Below are 24041 nucleotides of genomic sequence, written 5' to 3' on the forward strand. Positions count from 1 at the left end.
TTCAGGCAGACTCTACTCTGCCTCGTTTTCCAAGGCTTTCTGAGCCAGGCTTCACCACCCAGCCCTTTCCCCAGCTTCTCTGCTTGAGCCAATAAGTTCCTTTTGTTTAAACAAGGAGGAGCTGGATGCTCATTGCTTGCAACTAGAAGGTCTTTAAGCAACTCTCTACCTTTAGCTTGTTGAGGGTGGGGGTAAAGGACACACAAGATAGCGCATACAGCAGTCACCACGAACCCAGAATGCCAGCTCTTAATGATGTGTTTTAAATAACATGGTGTAGATGAAATTTGGAAAAATTCTCCTTTTAAAAGAGTTCCAAGTTGATTGAGCTCTTATCCCCTCTCAGAAGATCCAGATCTTTCTTTGCCCTGCTCCTTGTCCCTTTTGCAAACACACAACAACTCCGGAATGATTTTCAAACCTGCGTTTTCTTCTGATGTGGTCTGACCAGGAGTACTAGGATTGAGTCCCACTCCCTTTTCAGTTCAGGATTTCGTAAGCTGGCACATTCTTGGTGGTCAGCCAGAACTGCTGGACGTGGGTCTTGGCGAGCATTCTTGAATAAAGGCAGCGATACGAGCCGCCAGCATTTACTGAGTACGTGCTGTGTTCTGAGCATGTTCCTAAGAGTTTTATGATTTTATGATTTCGTTCTTAATATGTTATTATTACTCCAGCTTCCAAATGGGCAAAGTGATACAATCAATAAATCATAAGCCAGGATTTCGTGTCAGGGAAATTGATCCAAGAGCGCGAACACCTTGGCTTCCATGCTCTGACACCTCCGCTGTTGAAGGCAGTTCATTAAGGAGAGTTGGAGTCCAACCACTCCTGTCAGAGACCAGGAGAACTCCGGAGTCATTTGATCCCATTGCAAAATAAAAGTAGGCACTGGGCCAAAACCCAGAGGTGTTGGAAGTTTATATAACCACACCGGGTTTCTGATTTTTAGCTGGAATCTTTTAACCAAGGGTCCCACCTTTCGTGTAATAAGTGTGTGTTTTATGCATGTACGTCTTTGAGGTCTTACTTGGTAAAAAATCACCCCAAGTAACAACTGGTATTCCCAAGGGTATGTATGCCAGACAGATCCCATTTGCTGAATTAGATCAAAATAGAGGATTTTAAGAAAATTCATAGGTAAGAATTCACCATGAACTTCACACCCTCATAGAAGGCTTGCCTGCCCTTGCCAAGATCAAATCTGTCTTTCCAAACTCTTCTATTTAACCACAGTCAGTTGGAATTACTTGTAAGTATCTGTGTATCTATGTGCATGCACAGAAAAGTGTGTAATCATGCACATACATTTCATGTATGGATGTCGAGTTGGTGGTGACGGTGACAACACTTTTACTTATTACAAGTTCCTAGAAGACAGGGTTCATGTCAGTTTTTCCCCTGCTCATCCTCTTGGCACCTATCAGACATCACAAACTGCTCCAGGAAGGAAAGAAGGAACAAACGCATGAATTATCAGATGCAGGAAAGGAGTGCAGGAATTCTGCATTTGCGAGGCGGAGGCTGGGCGCCACGTCAATACTTGTGATTCGAACTGGTTCTCAGGAGCCTGCGCCACTGATCAGGCAGGCCCTTCAGGGAATTTATGCAAACATCCCCTTTGGGCGGCTTAGACACTCCCCACCCACCCCCAAGAGTGGAAAAGAAGCCCAAAAGGTGAGCAAGCAGTTTTCAAGGCACGCTTTCAACTCGGCCAGCTCCCCCGCGTGTTTTCTTCTACAATGTTTCCAATTACTGTGGCACTCTCGGTATCCAGATCCATCTCCAGCGAATTCCTCCGCAGCTCCTTGCCAGACATATGGGATCAATCAGTGCGCTTGTGAGGGAATGTTGACAGCATGACAGGCGAGGGGTTCTGGTGTCATGGAATCTCCAAGAGTCTTAGGCTGGATCCCAGGGAAGAGAGAGGGGGAGGAGAGAGATAGGGGAGAGATAGAGAGAGGAGAGAGGAGAGGGAGAGGAAGGAGAGGACAGACGAAAAGGAGGGAAGTGACTCTGGCTTCACTGCCCCCTTCCTTCAAACATTTTATAGGCTTCGGGAGAGAGGGGAGGAGGAGAGAAAAGAAGTAGCCGAGAGCCAAAGGAGCACAGCGCTCCAGTCCCTCCAGAGTCCCGTCCGTCCCCCGAGCTGCCAGAGGAGTCTGGATCCTGTCCCCAGTGTCACATGCAAGGGCTCTGAGTCCGTGGCCGCTATCCCGGGTCCCGCCTGCCCAGCTCGGGCCGCCAGGCTCTTCTCCGGCACTCTCGGGGACTGTCGCCTTGCACTCCCTGGGGCCGCTGCTCGGTCCCCAGCGCGATGCGGTGGTGCCTGGCCTTCTGTTGCTGGTCTCTGACACTGGTGTCCGGCTGGACCAACTTCCAGCCCCTGGCTCCGTCGCGCAACTTCAGCTTCCGCCTGTTCCCCGAGGCCTCGCCTGGGGCTCCGGGCAGACTGACCCTGTCACCCGCGTCCGGCGAGGAGGAGGCGACGGGGAGCAAAGTGGAGCGTCTGGGCCGCGCGTTCCGGAGCCGCGTGCGGCGCCTGCGGGAGCTCAGTGGCCGCCTGGAGCTCGTCTTCTTGGTGGACGAGTCGTCCAGCGTGGGCCAAGCCAACTTCCTCAACGAGCTCAAGTTCGTGCGCAAGCTGCTGTCCGACTTCCCTGTGGTGTCCACGGCCACGCGCGTGGCCATCGTCACCTTCTCGTCCAAGAACAACGTGGTGGCGCGCGTGGATTACATCTCCACCAGCCGGGCACACCAGCACAAGTGCGCGCTGCTCAGCCGCGAGATCCCGGCCATCACCTACCGCGGTGGTGGCACCTACACCAAGGGAGCCTTCCAACAAGCTGCGGTAAGACCCGAACTCCCCAGGCCAGCGCTCCGGGGTTCCTCCCGCCCACAACTGCCATCCTCTTCTCCGGTGGGGTTCAGCCCCAGCAAGTCTCAACACGCTGGAGGCGAGCTTCTTCAGCCTCACAAACAGGACCATTCTCCTACTGTCCTTGTGGGGGTGCCTTGGGATAATTGGTTTAAAATAATTAGCGAGGTGCCAGGCTTCTCAAAAGATCCCTTTGACGGATTCTGAGAGGAAGGGACCCCTAATCTACCTCTCACATCCACACTTGTGTGTATCCGAGCCAGAACAGATATGGTTTCACTAAAACGTTTGTGAAGAGGGGCAGGCAGTGAACTGAGGACAGCCCTGAATCTTTTTCACGTTGTAGAAAGAGCACACAGTAACTTCGCTCCCAGCCTTTGCTTTGTTTATTTGTTTGTGACAGGCTCTCCTGTCTCCCACACTGGCCTCCGCTTGCTATGTAGCAGAGTGTGTCCCTGAGTTTTGATCCTCCTGCCTTCATCTCCCAAGCGCTGGGATGACTGTCATTGGCCACCAAGACTTTATGCTACAGGTCTTTCATAGATAAATGTTGAGCAATTGGCAAAAGTCAGTTTCACGTGGTAGGCCCTTATAAAAATGTGTCTTTTTCCTAACTTCACAATAATACATGGCTGAGCATAATTTGGAACACAGAAAAATAATTAAGGCAAGTCAATGTTTGTAGAATAAATGAAACATAAAGGAGCTGGGAACCCCAATAATCTCTTCATCCTTAAAATTCCAGTTGATATGCAGTTGAATATGTCCCATATGTATATTTATATATTATTTCAACAAACTTGCTAGCCTAGAGCTTTGTAGCCTGCATCCTTCAGCCTTTGCATGTGACCCAAATGCACATTAGTTCATACTATCCTGTGGCATGACCATGGATGTCTGAAGAGGAAATTGGGTCCCCTGAGTTACAAGCAGTTAGTTGTAAGCTGCCATGTGGACGCTGGTAAGGGAATGCAATGCATGTGTCTGAGCCAGTGCTCTGACCCCTGAGTCATCTCTCCAGCCTCAGGACCGCTGAGTGTTCTGAACTAAAGTGTAGGCAGCACACATCCATGTCTTTTAAATAAGGAATTTGGGAAGCTCTCCTTGGCTGCTTCTCTAGGAGGGCTTCTCAGTTCCATATTTAGTAAACGGTCACCTCCTCCATTGGAGAGCTCTATAAATCTGCATTCATCTGTTATGTGCACACAAATATACGTTTTTTTTTAAAAAAAAAACATTTTGCTAACTTGATAGATAGCTAGAGGCATTATTCTGGAAAGTTCAATTTTATAATTTTTCAGGAGGAATATTAACACTGTATTTTATGTATGTAGCTAATATGTAGCTACTGGGCATTTGTCCTTTTTTTTCAGCCTGGTCATAGCTTTTGCCTTTTTGCTATTACAGGAATATTTGTTTCTTCTTAGTGATTTCTATACACTCTTTTTGTAGTGTATATGCAGCAAATATATTTTGCAATTTGTTGTATTTTACCTGCTTATTACAGTGTTGTGTCATTGAGTGAATGGTTCAAGTCTTCTTTTGGTCAAATCTTTCAAAGTTTGCTTTTAAGATCCAAATTTGGGTAACTTTGGAGAGATGGCTCAGTTAAAAGCACTTGCTGCTCTTGCAGAGGATCCAGGTTCACTTCTCAGCACCCAAGTGGTGGCTCACAGCCATGCTTAACTCCAGTTCCAGGGGATACAACACTCTCTTCTGAGCTCCCTGGGCATTGGCATGCATATGTTGTGTATTCAGCGTGCAGACAAATCACTCAGACACGTATAATAAATAAATCTTTTAAAATTTTTAACAATGTATTTGCTTATACTGTTAGGACAACTGCCTTACTGCTCAAATGAGAAGTGCTTTCCACTTAGCAGTCGGCTAACCTGGAACTTTGTTAGGGGTCCCATGCAAAGATGTCTCGTTTTGTGGAATGTTAATTGTCCCAGCTCACTAGTTTGCTCAAGTATCACTAATTCTTTCCCAATTTAGTTGAACCTCTCTCTCTCTTTTTAAAAAGATTTATTTATTTTATTGTGTGTGTATGTATGTCTGTATGAAGGTGCCAGATCCCCTGGAATAGGAGTTACAGGCAGTTGTGAGCTGCCATGTGGCTGCTGAGAATTGAACGCAGGTCCTCTGGAATTGCAGCCAGTGCTCTTAACCACTGAGCTGTCTCTCCATCCCCCCAGGTGGTTGTCTCTTTAATCACCTAGTAAATGTGCATGGGCACTTGGTCCCTGCTGGTCTTCTAGTTCATCCTATCTTACCTTAAGTTGCACCAAAGTGATTTAGTTGCTGTAACTTTAAAATGTATTTAAACGTGAGATAGTAGAAGATCTCTTTTGTGTCTTGACTTTTTCATCAGCCCTCCCTAGGTGTTATGCAGCATAAATTTTTATTGTTTTCATATAGTTCCAATAAAGCTAATAAGACTTTTTGTTTCAATATAGAAAATATTGAAGTGATTGGAAACTACTGCATTTTTATAATAGTACTATGCTCAACTATACTCTTTTATACCAATCAATAGCTGTGGTTTTTCAAATTACTGTAAATACTTTTAAAATCATAGACCAATATACAACATTATTGTCTATGAATCTATCCTTTGTGGTATCAAGGATCAAGCCTGGGCTCTCACATAAGCTGGGTAAGCACTCTATCACTGAGCTATATCCCCAGGTTTCTTTATTAACTTTTACTATTATGAGGCAGGGCCTCATTTAGTTGCCAAGACTGGTCTTGTTCTTTATGATGCTCTTGCCTCAGCTTCCTGAGTAGCTGGAATCACAGGCCTGCTCCAAGAGGCCCAATCCATCTTTTGCATGTTATTTTAAACAATTATTTTTGGATTATAGAAACATTCTTAATTTTTATATCTCTATTTCCTTTTAATGCATATCTCTTAGTCATATCATCCCTCATTTCTTTCCTCTAGCATGCCCTAGCCCCGAACCTCCAAAATATCTCCCACTTCATTTCATTTCTTTATTTTTATTTGTTTGTTTGTTTGGTTGGTTGGTTTTGGTTTTTTGAGACAGGGTTTCTCTGTGTAACTGTCCTGGTTGTCATTGAACTCACTTTGTAGACTAGACTGGCCTCGAACTCACAGAGATTCAACTGCCACTGCCTCTGCCTCCCAAGTTCTGGGATTAAAGGTGTGCACCACCACCACCTGGCTTTTATAATCTGCAAAGTCCAGTTAGTGCCGCCATCTGTACATGTGTGTCTAGGACAAAATCGCACTATACTGACCAAGTCATTCTTGAACCCCGGGAACAGGGAATTCTCCTGTTTTCACATCCCACGTAGCTAGGGCCACAGACTAGCGCCACCATACTTAGCAATCAGATTCTTAGTCAAGTCTCTTAGACTAACGTTTTATTTCCTCTTCACAAATTGTACTTTACTAACAATGTACAGAAAATCAAATAATCAGAAAAGTTTCCTGCAAACATACTGTGGTATGTTGATGTACAATATGTACATATATGTGCATATGTATGGGTGCATAAATAATATTTACTTAAACGTGAAGGAATTGCCCATTCTCTTTAGGTTTCTGTGTCACCCCCTTCCCTCTTTTTTTTTTTCAGCCTACTGTTGATAATGGAAAATTCACTTCTACTATATCAGTTTCATTTATGGTCACGTAGTTTCTTACCTTATGATTAGCTATTATTGTACATGTAGGCTATTACAAGCAACATGTTATGTATTTGTTCACATCTTTGATCATCTTGTAAGTACAAACCTATGAAAGGACATCACTGCATCCGAGAGTATGTGTGTGCCAACTTGCACAGCAGAAAATGGCACCAGATTGTCCTCCCATGTGTGGTGACTATGTAGTACTAGGGTGTAGATTGGCCAACCCAGGCCAGTATTTGAATACTCCCTGATTTTGTGTGTGAGGGGATGCATTCCCCTATTAGTAAGGCTAAATATGCCCCCACGCGCCCTGCCCCCACGCGCCTTGCCCCCACGCGCTCTGTCCCCACGCACACTCTGACTAGTTCTCAAACTGCTCCTTTCGAGTGCGCGTTTGAATATTCCTGACTTATCCCCCATTTTTCATCTGGGCGTGGTTCTCTCTCTTCCTCAGATTGGCAAACACACCTTAAATCTTAGTGTGGCCCTCAGCTGACAATGAGATGGTACCTAACATCTTATCAGTCTACCGAATCTGGTTTTCTTTTCCTTTTCTGGCATGCTTTCCCCATGAAGTAACAACCCAGGGGTGGCTTTTTATTTATTGAAATAGCTGTACCAGGCAGAATTCCCTTTAGAGCACAGCCTGGCCTGCCATCCACTCCCATTACCTTTCAGACCATGAGAACTGGCTCTATTAACATCAATCATTGCCCGCTTTGTCAAAGGGAACACAGCTGCCCTGGGAACACCATACTGTGATCCAACTCTTCTCTTTGGTTTGGCCAGGCTTGCTCTGGAGCTCTGAGAATGCCGACCCCTACACATGGAGTGAGGAATGAGTCAAAGACACAGTGCTCTGCTTCAAGACCTGCTTTGCTCTGCCCCAGGCTTCCCCCTTCCAAATACTGCATATTGTCTTGGAAATCAGAGTGGGAAAAACCAGGTTCCTGATGTATTGATTCTTTTTGGTGCCACCTGTGACTAGCAAACAGAGGTTTCCCAAATGTTTTTCTTAATTGACCTTTGTCCTGACTTTATTCTCTTTCTTCATTTTGACTGAGTTATGAGGAGAGACAGAGGTCAGCTGGATTCAGTTCCCGTCCAGCCAGAAACCTACATGCCTTTCTTAAAACCTTTGCAAGCCTCTGATGGGCATACTTAGATATAAAATATGGTATTTCCCCCCTTCTCCCCTCTCCCCATCTCCTCCTCTGTTCTCTCATCCTTTTCCTTCTGCTACTATCAGGAAGTCATTCCAAGACCTCAGACAGAGCAAAAAGACAAAGACAGTCACACTCCATTTAAGGAGACTCCTGTCACAGTCCCCAAAATATTTTTCTGTGTATCTCTTTGAGGAAAACTTGCGCTTATGCCCACCCTTAGCTTCAGGAAGCTTTACTAATGAGATGCAAGACCAGGATAGATGCCAACATATCTGATGTATATCAGAGTCAATAAAATCGTGTTTTTTAAAACTGTTCAATAGCATGGCAAATTGTCCAGAGGTATATATTATCAAAAACTTCCTATCGCATAACTGAAATCTCATTGGCAATTATATTTGTCATTACCCAGATGCCATGGTATACATCTCTAAAGCTAGCAGTTGGGAGGCAGAGTTAGAAAGATCAGGAGTTCAAGGTCAGCCTTGACTTAGTAGCAAGTTTGAGACCAGTTTGAGTGACATGAGACTGTATCAAATAAACTATGTACATATGTATAAGGAAAAGGCAAAACAACCCTCCAGAATATGAGCAGTATTCATGTACAGGGAATATATTTATCAATTTGAGTACATATGTTTCCCTCCATTTGTAAATGTAGTTATAGTGATCACGTCCAACTTACTAGGAAGCAAAGTGTCAATCTCATACATGAGCCAAGGTGACTGAAAGGGGACAATACCTTTGGGACTTCGAGAGGTCCATCCTAGTATGACTGCTTTCAAGTATGAAATGCTTTTAATTCTTTAAATATTTATTTGCTTTATGTGTGCGAATGTGTTCTGCAAGGATGTGTGTGCACCATGTAAGTGCTTGGAAGCAAACCTAGGTCCCTTCAAGAGCAACCAGTGCTTCAAACTCATGAGGCCTCTCGTCAGGCCCTAAAATCCTCCTTAAATGTCAGCGTTCCCCCTTAATCTTCACGAGAATGTAGCATCTACCCCACAGGGCAGCTCTACTTGCAAAACCAAGAAGATGTCCAAGTTTCTTGTCTGGAAGTGGAAATGAAAAAATTCCAGTCTTGTTTTGTCAAATGCCTGAGGCTGTAGCGTTGAGTCTGCCGGGCTTTGCACGCCGTGCTGGCTGCAGGAGTCACCGTCTGTGCCCTCCTGCTCACTCCAGCTGTCCATCTCTCTCCCTGGAATTCACACCAGATCTTGAGGCTGCAGGCACCTGCGTACATGACAACCTGGGTACCAGTGGCAGGGGCTCCTTCAGTGCCTGGAGACCTCTGTGAAAAGGAGACGTGACAGTTAAGCTATGACACCCAGCAGGTGCTGAGGCTGCAGGCGGTGGAAAGAACCAACTCCCTCCCCTGGGTGAGAGGCCGGGAGACAGTGGCCTTTCTTGGCTTGTCACACATGCATAGGTCAGTGACTAATATTCTGTCAGGTGTTCTCATTTTTCCTAATAATGAGCATCAAAGAACATTTCCAGGGAAGAAAGGAGAGATGTCTTTTTTTTTCATTTATTTATTTATTTATTTATTTTGGTTTTTCGAGCCAGAGTTTCTCTGTAGCATTTCAGCCTGTTCTGGAACTAGTTCTCATAGACCAGGCTGGCCTTGGACTCATGGAGATCTGCCTGCCTCTGCCTCCTAAGTGCTGGGATTAAAGGCGTGTGCCACCACCGCCCAGCAAGAAATGTTTTCTAATATCTGATGCTATCCCACATAAAAACCCATCACATCAAAGAATCCATTTTTTCTTGGTTGATTCTCCTTCCGTAGCTCCCCAGCTTACTTGAGTTGTGAGTTTTGTTCTGTCCAGTCCAAGGCGGCTCTTGGCTTCTTGACTCAGAAGAGATGTTTGTTGCTTGCTAGGGGCATCTCTTTGCATCCTTGGCTCCAGCGTTTTTTGCCTTATACCATTGTCATCCTATTTGCATCCTAAAACTGCGCCCGTTAGTCCCGTGGTATGGCCCCACCTTTCCGACTGCATCTGAATGAGCCCTTGAGAAAAAGACAGCACTTCATTTGCTTATTTCTGGGTTTTTCTTCCCAGCACCGTTTCTACCCAGGCTTTGTCTTTTTAGTCACATTTCCCCGAAAAATATGCACTCTTGACTTTTGAGGGTTGCTTCAAAAGGAATGATTTGGGGGAACTAATTACTGGAATTCTCTGGCCTTAAAGATACCAGAGTTAAGGCTGTTTGTACACAGCTCAATCTAATTAGTAAAACCTCACATTGCAAGTAAGCTGCAAGGGACGTTATAGGAGAGTTTGTTTTCTGTCGCCCTAGATTTGGTGCCAAGACCCATGGCTGGCAGTAAGGAGCACTGTGCATTCCACATGTTAATGAGAGGCACTGACAATTGAGAAGAATATGTTCCTCAGAGTTCATGTGTGGATCCACCCCTGCAGAGTCAATTACACCTCTCCCTCCCTCCCCACTGTCCAACGCCTTTCTCTGGCCTTGACAAACAGGCAAGAAGGAAGTAGAGAAACAGCGAGAAAGGAGGTATTGGATTTTAACAGAGAGTGGTATTCTTATAGAAAACCAGGTCTCTCCCATCTCTTGTCTTTGTGTTTCCCTCGCTCCAACTGGGTGGAGGGAAGACCCACAGCCTATGTGCCAGCTGTTAATTTAGCTGGACCAAAGCCTCGATTTGACACTGTGACTGGAAATACAGCCTGGGTCTTGATTTAGATTCGGACAGAAGTCTAACCCAAGAACAGCATGCAAGTGTTAGAGGTAGCTGATCTGGGAGGTGATCCAAGCAGCTACGGGTAGGAGAGGAAGGAAGCGAGACAGATAGGAAGGATGCCAATGACAACACCAGTGGTAGTTGGTGTTTAATTCCACCATGGAACACTGGGAGCCAGAGTCGATGCAAGCCTCAAGCCTTAAGTACCACAGCTGGAGGATGAAGGGAATCGCAGGCCTTTTCAAACCTCTTCATGTCAGGCACTGTTGAAGGTTGCTGCGGTGGTTAATTCTCTGTCGCCGGCACGCCCCCTGCATGTGACCAGAGAGGTCTTCAGGCAGTCAGGTAAACCTCAAGCAGAGAGGTGGTGGTATGAGGAGTCTGGGTAGGGGGAAAAGGTGCAGAGAGGAATGGGCGAGGGCTGGGGCTAGGGGTCCGTGGTGCAGCGGATGCCATGCATGATGCGCTGACTTCAATGCCCAGCACCACAAAACAAAGATGTGTGGTTTTACATGGGAGGAGAATCACAGGAAGCAGCTGTGCCCGCGTGATGCTCCAACCTCTAAGCAAGAAAACCACAGTAGCCTAAAATTGTTACTGAGGTAGAAGGTGAGCAAAACCTGGAAGATTCTCCAGAGAGCCCACCATGGGCCAGCCTTTGACATCCCACAAGTGCAGAAAGCACCGCTGAAGGCGTTTCCTTATCTCCTCTCACGTTCTCTATTGCAATATTCTCTTTCTCTTCTGGCTTCAAGGCTAAAAGAACTGAAGACGGGACTTATCTGGCAACAGTGGCCGCCATATCAACAGTATATTTCTTTTCAGGAATTCTGCAAAGTGCTTTCTTTGACGTTCCAAAACGTGGGAGAAATAACGCTTGAGCTGCTTTTCCTGTTCTGTGATAAAATCCCCTGCCAGAAGCGGCTCAAGGGGGAAAAGGGTTATTCTGGCTCACAGCCCAAGGGCACAGGCCAGCAAGCAGGGGCGGTTGCAGAAGCAGGAACACGAGGCAGCTGCCCCCTTGCATTTGCAGTCAGGAAGCCGGGAGCTAAGAATGTTGGTAAGCAGCCATCTTTATTCTCACGCCCATCTAGGTCCCAAGCCTGGGTGGGGAACGGTGCTTCCCATGTTTTCATAGCTCCTCCCATCAGCCAGCATGATCAAGATGGCCTTTTGCAGGTGTCTTACTTTTCTATTGCTGCAATAGAGCACCATGACCAAGGCAGCTTATTAAAGTGTTTAATCTGGCTTACAGTTTCAGAGGGTTCTAGAGCCGAGAGCTCACATCTTACTCCACAACCACAAGGGGCAGAGGGAGAGAAAATCCCACAAGTCTTTTGAAACCTCAAAGTCTGCTGCCTGTGACACACTCCCTCCAGCTAGATCACACCCCCTAAGCCTTCCCAAACCATTCCCCCAACTGGAACCAATATGAGCCTGTGGGACCAAGTATTCAAATATATGAGCCTGTGGTGGTATTCTCATTCAAACCACACAGCAGGCAGGTGTGGTCAGGAGCTTGTCTTCTCCATGATTCTAGAGCCTATCAAGTTGACAATCATCAATCACCACAAATAATACAGGGAAAGTAAGGACCCAGCATCCAGGACAGTTAGTACATAATTCTCTCAGAACACTCATTGGCTAACATTAGATCTCCCCAGGACCTAGCAAGAGTCTCGGGGTCCTTGCACAGTGATACATTCAGTAAGGTAATGTTGGCACAGTAAGGGTAATCTGGCGTTTCTCTGACTTCTCTTCTGCTCCAGAATGGTGCAGTTAGGAGTCTCAGGGATGCTCCCCCTTTTAAATCATCAGCGAGTTGGAACAAATTCATCCTCCTGTGGGAGCAAGAGGAAGCATACAGGTATGGATCTCTGTAGTTTTCTCCTAAAGTCTGATTAGGGAATCATATATCAGCTCCTATAATGAGAAGGTTGTGTGGTAAGCTCAGAGAGAATGTGCATGTTTTAAGCTTCGGAGCACATGTCCCCTCAATGTCACCATCAATATCACCTTTGGCCACCTCTAGGGTCCTCATCAGTATAGGGTTTGGAAGCCATTCTTTTCCATTCCATGTCCAGGCAATGCCAAGTCCTTCTTGTGTCTGATGGAAGGGGACATTTAGTTGTTGGAGAATCACACTTTTCTAGAATCTCTGGTTCTTACTTTATCAGCCTCCAAAAGCTCTCAATAAAATTCTGGCTCTATTGTAATAGATACTTGTCAGGTCTGTTCTAGGAACATCATAGAATTAAATCATTACAAATAGTAGGAGTGATGGGTAATTACCAGGTCCCCCTCTAAGCACTTTCCCTGTGTGAAGTGACGAAACCCCCACAAGAGCACACTTTAGTTAGGTTATGTTACTGTTATCACCCCAAAGTACAGAGGACACAATGGAAGCAAGTAAGACCAACGTCATACCATGAATAAGTGTGTGAACTGGAATTCAGATCTAGGGAGTCTACACGCAAAGCTACCTCTGTAGTCTATACCGTATTATCAGGAGGTCTAGTGCATGCAAGATGTACTCATGTGAGTTTGATGGTTATGCTGGTTGATGAGTCTTTCTGGAGAAGGCAGCTGGGAGAGGAACCTTTGATGTGGGGTGCCATTCTGTATGCTGTGAATATGTTTTATTACCATTGGTTAATAAAGAAGCTGCTTTGACCTATGGCAGGGCAGAATATAGCAAGGCAGGAAATCCAAGCCGAGATAGAGGAGGAAAGAAGGCAGAGTCAGACAGATGCCATGTAGCTGCCAAAGGAGAAAGATGCCAGAACCTTACCAGTAAACCACAAGCCTCATGGTAAAATATAAAATAATAGAAATAGGTTAATGTAAGATGTATGAGCTAGTTAATAATAAGTCTGAGCTAATAGACCAAACAGTTTGTAATTGTTATGAGCCTCTGTGTGTTTCTTTGGGACTGAATGGCTCCAGGACCAGGCAGAACAGAAACTTCCATCTATAAACCTTGGTGGACAGATGACAGAGGCGTGATAAAACAGACACACAACCAAAACCCATGAGCATTTGGAGGCTATCATTTTCATTGATGCTGTCTGAGGTGCATGGTAATCCCTATTGGCCCCCATTGCCCTCACTGGTTCTGCCCTCTTTCAGTCCAGATAATTGCTTTTCTTGTGTATTTTCATGTGCTGTAGTTGGATCCACTCCCACCCCCCACCTCCCATGCCAGTCACTGTAGAGTCACCTGTGGACATTGCAGGATCATACCAAGTCTCCCTTAATTGTCTAGATTTTTTAAATCTCAGGTTTACCTAATCCAAGATAGCACTATGCCATATTCATTATTGAGATAAAAATATAATGCAAGGAAAAACTTCAACATTTTTAGTCCTAGACACCTTAAATGCTACTATCAATCATGCAGCTCAAGATTAAGTTTATAAATTTAATTGATCTTTCAGCTAAATTTTATTTATTCTAATTTGAGATCTTCAAAGTTTATCTCCCCTCAACACACAAGTATCTTTCATGTACTCTATGTATTAAACTAGGTTTTTGTTTTTATAAATGTAATTCGTTAAAAAAAAATGTGTGTGTATGTGCTCACATGCACATGTTGGTGTGCGTCTGCAAACTGGTGTGTGTGTGTGTGTGTGTGTGTGTGTGTGTTCTTGCACCCTAGTAAGTGTGCATGCTGGTGTGTGTGTGTGTGTGTGTGCGTGCGTGCGCGCGCGCACATACCTCAGTCCAGGCATGAGTTACAATGTGTGTGTAGAGGTCAGGGAACAATTTTAGATGTTGTTCCTTACCCTCTAATTTGCTTGAGATGTGACTTCATCTCCGTCCAGCTTCAGGAGAGTATCTTGTCTCTGCCTCCGGTCCCACCACAGAAGCAGTAGAATTCCAGGCATGTGGGCTGCTGGATCCAATGTTTTTGTGGGTTCTGGGGATCTGAACTCATGCTCTAAATCACACCCACTAAACTACCTTCCCAAGTCTCTAAAGCATTTCCTAAAGAGTGGTCGTTGTTCTAAAGGTATGCACGCAAGTGAACTGTACAGGTTATTGAACACCCCTAGAGATAACACTGTATTCGAAGTCATTTCAAAGTCTATACCTTTGAACAATGACACATGTAAATATCTTAGCCATCCCTGGTTGGTAATTTAAATGCAGACACCAGTTGAGCAGAACCAGAAATATTTGGGCGTTCAGAATTTAATATTTGCACAAGTGTAACGTACTATATTGGAGATGGAACTTAAGTCTAAGCATGAAACTTGTCTACATTCCATGTACACATAGCTTGAAAGATTTTTATAGAATAGTGTCAATGATTTTTCTTGTGGACAGAAGTTTCATCGTTGGGATTTTGTGCTCATGACATCGGTTTGGAGCTGGAACATCCCTATTTTGTAGCATTTTGGATGTCAGAGTCTCAGATTAAGGGTCCTGCAATCCTGCACTTGTATTGCAGCATCTAATCCACAAACAAAGCTCAACTCTAAATCATTTAATGGACTTTAATTTCTGCTTTCCAAAGATATAAACAGAGCACTTTATTCCATGTTTTAATTAATGTAGTTATTTGTGCAAGCCAGTATAAATGAGAAAAAAATACAACAAACTTCCAAATATCATTTACTTGGAATGCTAATAGATGTCACAAATTAAATGTGTTTTTAAAAATAAATTTACGTAACTACAACAAATAAAAGACATCATAAGTTCATGAACTTAAAAGTCTCTCTTCAATCCTCACCCCTTTGAGTTTCCCATTTCTTAGTTGATTTGACTTTTAAAAAAATCTCCCTGACTTTCTGAAGTGCTGACGACTAGCGCTGTTAAAGCCCACATATTTTCAATTGAACAATTAGAATTCCTGCATCTTTCCTGTATTCTAAACACCTGCTGATGTTTTTTCTTTTCCTGGTTAATAAAATGTCTTGTAAAATGCATCATTTCTTTCCTAATGAATTTGCATCATAAATAATACTTTCTCGGGAATTCATACACTTGAGTTTTCCAAACTTTCTCACCATGCTGTCCAGTGTCTGACCCCCATGTGGAAGGAGAACTGATCTAATAAACTTCTCTAGCATCTTCTCTACTGGAAACATCGAAGCATACCAGTTAGACCATTTCTTCTCTGTGTGGGTTTTTCGCACATGTCAATAAACAACACCCTTTACTGAGAATCAACACCACCCCCTCTCCGCTTGACCACCATGGAGGTTACCACTCTCTGGCTTTATCTGTTTCTCATGGGTTGATATGGCCCCTTTTGATTTCCCTCCTAGCGATTTGGATTAAGGCACAAGGAGCCCAACAAGAATAAAGTTTGTTTTGTTTTCTTTGTTTAACCCGTAAGTAGGGGAGATAGAGTCAGTACACAGGACACAGGAGTCCTGCCAATGTAAGGAAAGTGAGTAAGGATGTGCAGAGAGGAACCCACATCATGCTGTGCCCCCCAGGAATAGAAAGCAGGCGGAGGACTGAAGGGGGAGGAGCCACATCTCTTCCCAGAGACCTCTTGTTTCTCCTTCCAGTCTTTTCTAGGGTTCTGCTTTCCTCTCTGTCCTTCGGTTGGGAAAGATATTCTTGTGTCCAACTCCCCACTTTGTTTAGGCCAGCTAAGTAGACATTCATTCCTTATGGACCTCCAAGTCCGATTAAGGTGTCTTTTGAAATTTTTAAATTTTAAAAGTGAGTATGGTCAGATGGCATTATATACATGTATGATACTGTCAAGAAGTAAACGTAAAGATAAAAAAAGGAAGTGCTGCGTTTGACTTTGCAAGTTAGGCAGCACGGTGTTTGTTATTTTCTAATAAACAGCAATCTAAGAAGTTATTAGAATTAAAAACCTTTAAATCAATGATAACCATGATTTCTCAATTAACTTGCACTTATGTTTTAAATGAAGCAAAAAAATATAACTTTCATAGTTGTGATTCTTATCTTTGTTTATATTTGTGTGGATTCATTGATACTCATATATAATATATAAAAAAATACTTCCTAATTTTTACTTCTGGATTTGGATACTCAACAGTTTCCCATACAAGAAGATCTTCTAAATAGCATGTTTCAAGTATAAGTTATCATGTAAACATAACCGTGACTGAACTTTTTAACGTGTAGCTTTCGTGTGTCTGCAGCCCCGGGGATGGACCCCAGGACCTGACACACACTAGACAAGTGTACCACTGAGTTGCATCCTGAGCACACAACTGAAATTTTAATCTACTCATGTTCATTTGTTACTATAACATTTTATAAATAAAATACTTACTCATACATTTTTCTCAAAATCTCTATTCTTTATCTTGATTTTCTTCCATCTGAAGTAGGATCTTTTAATTACTAGATTTGCCTCTGGTTTTTGCCCCGTCATATTAGCTGGCATCCCCACTCTTCAATAATGGAGACTTTGGTCTCATTCTTGAGTTTAGTGAGAATTCTTCAAACATTATTTTGGCCATTAGTTTCATGCTCATTTTTATTTGCCATATTAAGTAAACATTCTTCTATTCTTTGTTTAATTCGCTTGCAAATTACAACTGTGTGGTCAATGGCCAACGATAGTTGTAGTATTTGAGATTGTCTTTATCCTTTGATTTTTGGATGTGAATCATGTGAATGAATTCTTTATATATGGTTTTTGAGCACTAAATGATGTTTGATAATATTGTATAGGCATTTAATACATCAATTACTATTATTTGTGTGTGTGTGTGTGTGTGTGTGTGTGTGTGTGTGTGTGTGTGTGTGGTGTTAAGTGTGCCACGGTTCATGTGTGGACATCAGAAGATAACTTGTAGGAGGGGTAGGTTCTCTCTTCCACCATGTGGTTCCTGAACTGAATTCAGGTTTGGCAGCAGCACCTTGCCAGCTCGATTGAAGTTGTTTTATGAAAATTTCACATCAACAATGCAGTTTACTTTGGTATTTACTTTGGTATTGTCTGTGATAGGGTGACGATGTGATTGTCTGAGATAGGGTGACAATGTGATTGCCTTCAATAGAGTTGCAGCGTATTTGTCTGGGATAGGGTAGCAGTGTACTTGTCTGTGATAGGGTAGCAGTGAGCTTGTCTATGATAGGATAGCAGCATGCTTTCTGTGATAGGGTGACAGTGTGTTTGTCTGTGATAGGGTAGCGATGTGTTTGTGATAGGCTAGCAGTGTGCTTGTCTGTGATAGGGTGGCAGTGTGCTTGTCTGTGATAGGGTAGCAGTGTACTTGCCTGTGGTAGGGTGCTTGGTGTTCTGATGACTCTGCCTTTACCATTCAGATCTTCTGGATCTCTGGGTGGAAGGAATGAATGTTGGAGGTTGGCATGAGTAGGCAGTTGTTTGGTCCTTGCAAACCTGTTGTTGTTTTATGGTTGGATTGGGTCGGCTACTCATCATCTCTAGCACACAGCACTTTCTAATTTGATGTACGGTCCCTATGGGTCCACTTCAAACTGATGCGTGTCCTTGTTTAATAACTAAGGCATGTATGTGGGTGGATGAACTCTGGATCCATAAATCTGGGATTAAGTTCTCCTCTGACCCGCTGGTTCCTCTGTGATTTGATTAGACCATCACAAAGAGCCTAAAGACTCCCTGAGCCAACATTTTTTTCTCATTCTAGAATTTCAGTCCATGAAGGTTGAGTAAATACTTAAAATAAATGAGACTTACTAAATATGATTCATTTGAAATTACAAGATTAATGGGAAAGCTCCATTCCTGTAGAACACTCTACTTACATTTCTGACATTTTTGTCCGATTTGGTTAGTGCTTCTTTTCCCTCACCAAATAGCAAGCACAATTAGGAAACACTCAACACAGTGCCTGCTATATTATAGAGATCCAGTACAGATGTGCTGAAATGGCCTTAAAGATGATATTTGTCAGTTTTCAGTTCAGAAGAGCACAACAAGATTCACTCTGACAGTTTTGTGTCTTGGGTTTATTATTTTATGCTATTGGACGTATAGAGAGCAAAAAATTATACCATGTATTGACTTGTTCATTTGCAGGTTTTCATGTTAGTCTGGAGACGGTTTCATGTAGCTCAGGCTGGTTTGGAATTCCTGATCCTTCTGCTTCTGTTCTGAATTACAGGAATGTGTCACCATGCCTGGTTCCCAGTCGCCAAGAGAATAAGAACATAAGATTGATTTTTCACATTTAAGTCTACTTTAGGACATAATCAGACATACAAGCCCCAACCTTAATTTGATAGAGTCAGAATGATGAAAGAGGAACAGGGTCACCAAGATGGGTTTGCTTTGTGACAGAAGAATTAGAAATTTCTACAAGATAAACTTTGAGTCTAAACTCTGATAGACCAGTCAAAGAGGGTGGGACATGTTGGAAAAATGAAGAAGAGTTGTGAGGAATTTTCAGGTCAAACAATAAGAAAGGATTTTCCATTCCAAAAGCCCCCACTGGGCCACCATAGCTAAACCAGATTGAGGAGGTGGCATAGTGGACTCGAAAAGAAGCAGGCAGGTGGGAAGGGAAGTGCCTAAAAGGATTGTTTAGGATTGAGTTTCACTTTACAGACTGATTAATAATATTGCAAGTTTGAAACATGATTGCATTGGATTTCAGAAAAAAAACCTTCATGGCAGGTCAGAAAACAGGCTTGAAAGAAGAAGCCCCTTCTCTAGAGTTGCTCAAATGGGCACCTGGAGCAAGGCTGGGGCAATGAGATGAGAGGGACGCAGGTAATGTGGGTGAAATGCACGGTTTGGGCTGCCACTAATAGTGGCAGAGCAGAGCAAGGCCATCATAGGTTACTCCAGGACTGTAGTCTCGGAAGGCAGGGGATGCAGGGCCCTCTTTGAGGTAGGGAACCCTTATTGGTGCATGAACTGAACGTACTGGGTTTGCAGCCCTTGTCACACGTTCAGATAGAGATGCCCACGAAGGGAATCTTGGGGCTTCATGTGGGGGAAGCCTTGGAGTTTAATTTGGTGTAAGCTTAGGAGCCATTGACTTGTAGGTGAGCCTCAAATGACATTTTCTGGGAAAAGTCCAGAGGAGAGGAAAAAAAGAAAATACGAAAATGGTGCAATTCTCCATTGTAGAAGTGAGGAAAGGTCCCCTAAGTCCGCTATCAGGAGGCAGTCGAATATTTTGATGTGTGTTGTTCACCACGCTCAAGCATAGGCTTGCACACTTACACAAATACATAGGTTTACACACTTAAACTCACATAAATATAGTGCATGCACACTTCAGTGCTCATTCGTGGTATTTCCTTCTGTTTATTTCACTGAAATTTCTTGTTAAAATTAATAGTTTCTGATGTTTTTTTTTTTACTATTTCAAATTGCTCTGAGATGCAAAGCCTTTTGTCTATTTGTATGTGTGTGTCCATGAGTATTTACTCAGGACAGTTATAACTGTAGTACTTACTGGCAAATTGTGTGAAAAATGTAAGACTTTGATCACTTCCTCAAACGATATTCCCTATGTTAGGGTTCAGGTGTCTTTCCCAGCAGTCTCTGCCTTGCCACATGTTTAATAACTTAAAATATTTAAATAACCACAACCATATGAGAAGTCAAAAAAGAATGCTTTTATTTTTACCTATCATATTTTGGCATTAATAAGACTAAATATTTTTGTATATTCTACCAGTAGCCTGCTTAATCTCCCTCCTCTTCCATCTTTTCCTTCCTTCCTCCTTTTTTTTTCTTTCATTCATTGCCTTTGGTTTGGGCAAAACACACACCTAGTTTCCTGTTACTTTTCTCTTTCTAGTTAGATTTCTGTAAATTTTCTTTATCTTTTAAGGATAGTAAAACATTGTGATAAACATGATGTGTATGTTTGTTCCTTGTTTTTTAATGTTGATTAGATAGATAGATAGATAGATAGAGATTTATACAGAGAGAGAGAAGACTAGTAACAAAACAAAGTGACAGTTTCTAATGATATGTCTTAGAATCTTCACTAGAAGTTTCAAAAGAATCCTAAGTAATGGTAGAAAAAACTGAATCACTGATTTTTTTTCCTTTTCTACTTGGGATCTGCTAAGTTTTTGCAGTTGGTCAAAGTTTCTACTTTTGTTTCAAGGTAAATAATTTAGGGCTAGCAAGATGGCTCAATAGATAAAGTACTTGCCACCACACCCGATGACCTAAGTTCAGTCTTCATGTCCTACATGGTAATGGGGAATTGATTGTGAGTTATCATCCAACCTCCACACATGCACCATGGCATGTCCATGCCTCCCCACAGCTAATCAGTAGACAAGCATCATTAAAAATTAAGATTATATGCAAAATATTCATCAGTATGGTTATGGTCTAAGGCCAGTTCAGGCACCCTCTCCTCCGCTGCCCAGGGAACAATCTGGGAACCTCTCCTTGGGCCTGGGAACCCCTCCAGAATCAAGTCTCTTGCAAACCCCAAAATGGCTCCCTTAGTTGAGATACACACCTCCCCGCTCCCACATCCATCCTTCCTCCCTCCCCCCATCCCATTCCCCCAAGCCATCCCCAATCCTCCCCCCTCCCTTCTCTCCAACCATCTCCCCTTAATTCCACCCTCCCGCAATGCCCCGTGCACCCAAGTTTGCCTGGCAATCTTGTCTAATTCCAATATCCAGGAGGATAACTATATGATTTTCTTCAGTTTCACCTTCTTATTTAGCTTCTCTAGGATCACGAATTATAGGCTCAAAGACCTTTAATTAAGGGAGATAGAGACAGACACACATTGGAACACTGGACTGAGCCTCCAAGGTCCAAATGAGGAGCGGAAGGAGGGAGAACATGAAAAAGGAAGTCAGGACCGCGAGGGGTGTATTCACCCACTGATACAAGGGGACTGGTCTGGTGGGAGCTCACCAGGGCCAGTTGGACTGGGACTGAACGAGTGTGTGATCGGGCTGGATTCTCTGAATGTGGCTGACATGGGTACTGACTGGGAGGCCATTGACAATGGCGCTGGGTCTTGTTTCATCTGCATGTGCTGGCTTTCTGGGATCCTGGTCTGTTTGGATGCTCACCTTCCTGGACCTGGAGGGAGGGGGGAGGAACTTGGACTTCCCGCGGGGCAGGAGGCCCTGACTGCTCTTGGGACTGGAGAGGGAGGAGGAGAGGGTATTGGGAGGAGGGGAGAAAGTGGAAATTTTTTATAAATAAATGAATAAATAAATAATTTAAAAGTTAAGATTATATAGTTTGTACAAGTTATATAATTTTTTCATAATGTATTCATTGAAAAAGCAGAAAGTTTAATTATTTTTTTGAATATTTTAGTTGTTTTCTTACTGTAGTACTGCATGGTGTATATGTATCCTTCTAGACTCTCAAGTTGATTTTGTATTCCTCTCATTTACAGCCTATCACAAACCTACTCAAGATTTTCTGTGTTTGTTTGGCCTGGAGTGAAAATACAACTCTCTTTGTCTGTCCTGGCCAATCCTGTAGCCTCTGGCAATGTTTGTCTACGTAAATATTAATTAATTAAAATTAAGGACAATTTTCAGTTTGGTTCCCAACTACAACAGACCCAAGTGCTCAACAGTCACATGTGGCAAATGTCACTGTGTTTACACACAGGTAACCGGCTCTGCTGCTGTTTTTGTTACCTTGACAGAAGCCAGGGTCACTTGAGAAGAGAGAAACTCCACAGAGAAAATGTCACCATCAGGTTAGCATGTAGGCAGATCTGTGGGACACTAATTTAATGGCTGGTGTGGGAGCGCCCTGTCCATTGTGAATGGTGCTCCCCACCCCGCCCTGTAGGTGGCGCTGCTGGTTCTAAGTAAGCAGACTGAGCAAGCTATGGAAAGCAAGTCAGTCAACAGGGTTCCTCTATAGCCTCTGCTTCAGCTCCTGCTGCCGGGTTCCTGCTTGAGTTCCTGCCCGACTTCCCTTCATGATAAGAGTATCAACTGGAAGCTGAGGTAAAGCCTCCTCCCAAAGTTGCTTTGGGTTATGATGTCTTATCCCAGCAACAGAACACTAACTAGGACCCTGCCAATCAGAACAGAAAGGTCTCCTGGGCAGCGCTGACCTTGCTCATCTGCTTTCAAGCAAATACAGCAGGTAGCTTATTCATGACCCTTTTCAGTGTTCACGTGGGTTGCTTATCAGCTTATTTTAATAAAGATGATAATGGCCATCATGGCAACGATAATAGGTAGGAGCATTAATAGCCGTGGGCTCCAAGTGCTTTATTCTCCCAGATGTTTATTGTTTGTGGCAAATGGTTTACCAAGACACATATCTTTGTTTAAAGATAAGCAAAATGAGAGACAAGCACTCAGCTCTTTCTGGTTTCCTTTTTTATTCTCTGATAGGTATTATAAAGATGGGGTGTAGATAAAATATAAGAATTCACTGTGGGGGAAAAAAGAACTAAATCCTAGCATGCGTTTGTTGTATGCCATTAAATAAATAAAAACCAGCTTCAGAGGGGCAAAAAATGGACAGAAAACAGACAAGACAAAACTAATAGAAAAACTGAAAAAAAAATAGAGGACTGAGTAAGAGAAAGAAATATTGAAGCTGGAAAGATAAAGTACATTGCTAATATCAATCCTTTTGTCATTTCAAAAATTTATTCTTATTCTTTGAGAATATCATATATATATATATATATTTCTTAAGGAACATAGGAGAAAATAAAATAATATCATTAAACAAACAAAGAAGCATCAGCAAAAAGGATATTCAAGAAAAGACTTGAGATGCCCCCACTGGACCCAGACGGTATTAGGATGAAATCAAAATGAAAACAAAGAAGAAGGAGAAGGAGGAGGAGGAAGAGAAGGAAAACCTAGAATAGGTGACATCCAGAAGATGGTGAATCAACAGGGAAATTTCTTTTCCTATAATCTCCAGAATATTCATAAAGAAAAATTCCCAAAGAGCATCAGGCAGTGTACAATGAAAATAGCAGCTAGTACTCGAAGGAAGTTGGCGTGTGAAGGTGAGGGAGTCCTAATGTCACTTCCAGTACTCAATTTGTGCTTAATGGTTCCCAGCAAGAAAGTGCACCATGTGGAAATCATGTGGAAACTCTGCCTTGATTTACTAATCTGTTCCAAGGCAAAGAGGTCCTCGGACACCATATGAAGCCATTAGAGGTATCTAATGGCCTTCTCTAGTTGGCATCCTTAGGACAGGCTGGCTGTAATGGCTAGTTGCAGTTTGGTTCTCGCACGCAGTGGCTCGTGTTGTGTTCTGTATTTAACAACTGGGGTTCAGGAGAAAGTGCTGTCTACTTTTCCTGTCACCTCCTTGTGTTTCCATAGCATTTTTGCAGCCGCTCTTTGGAGGGGGGAAAAAGCTTTGGGTAGGGGCACCAGTGGGCGCTTGTGTGAGGGTGATGGATCTCCCTGTTAAACCTGAATTGCACAATCCTGCATTTTTATCATTCTGACGACTCTTGCTGGACGCAGGAAGCCTGTTTCCTTGCCAGCTGTTTATACTAGCAAATCAGAGGCTTGATACAATGCAGATGGCGATAACCTTTTGCCATACAGAATCCATGTCCAGTTTTTCTTTGGCAGCAAATTCTTTGTCTCATTCAGCATTCTGGATGTGTCCCCCCCTCCGCCCCCCGATATGTAGCAGATGATGTAAACTATTTCAGAAACACAAAAGAAAAATGCCAAGCTTCTACCACATTCC

The 24041-nt window shown here is 43.3% G+C and overlaps 1 protein-coding gene across 2 annotated transcripts in view; it reads left to right on the forward strand.

Annotated features, from left to right (window-relative positions):
- The first annotated feature begins 1927 nt into the window (after positions 1–1927).
- The window catches only part of Svep1 (sushi, von Willebrand factor type A, EGF and pentraxin domain containing 1), a 172629-nt gene continuing 150515 nt past the window's right edge, over positions 1928–24041 (forward strand). The window contains exon 1 of one of the 2 annotated variants that reach the window (XM_087897113.1): positions 1928–2851. In XM_087897113.1, coding sequence (XP_087753239.1) covers positions 2318–2851 — 534 coding nt within the window. In that variant the 5' untranslated portion in view covers positions 1928–2317. The remainder of the gene's footprint in view (positions 2852–24041) is intronic. The other variant, XM_087897112.1, reaches the window with a different exon arrangement.

The sequence above is a fragment of the Myodes glareolus genome, chromosome 16 (genome assembly GCF_982192425.1).
Source record: "Myodes glareolus chromosome 16, mMyoGla1.1, whole genome shotgun sequence".
NCBI classification, from domain to species: domain Eukaryota; kingdom Metazoa; phylum Chordata; class Mammalia; order Rodentia; family Cricetidae; genus Myodes; species Myodes glareolus.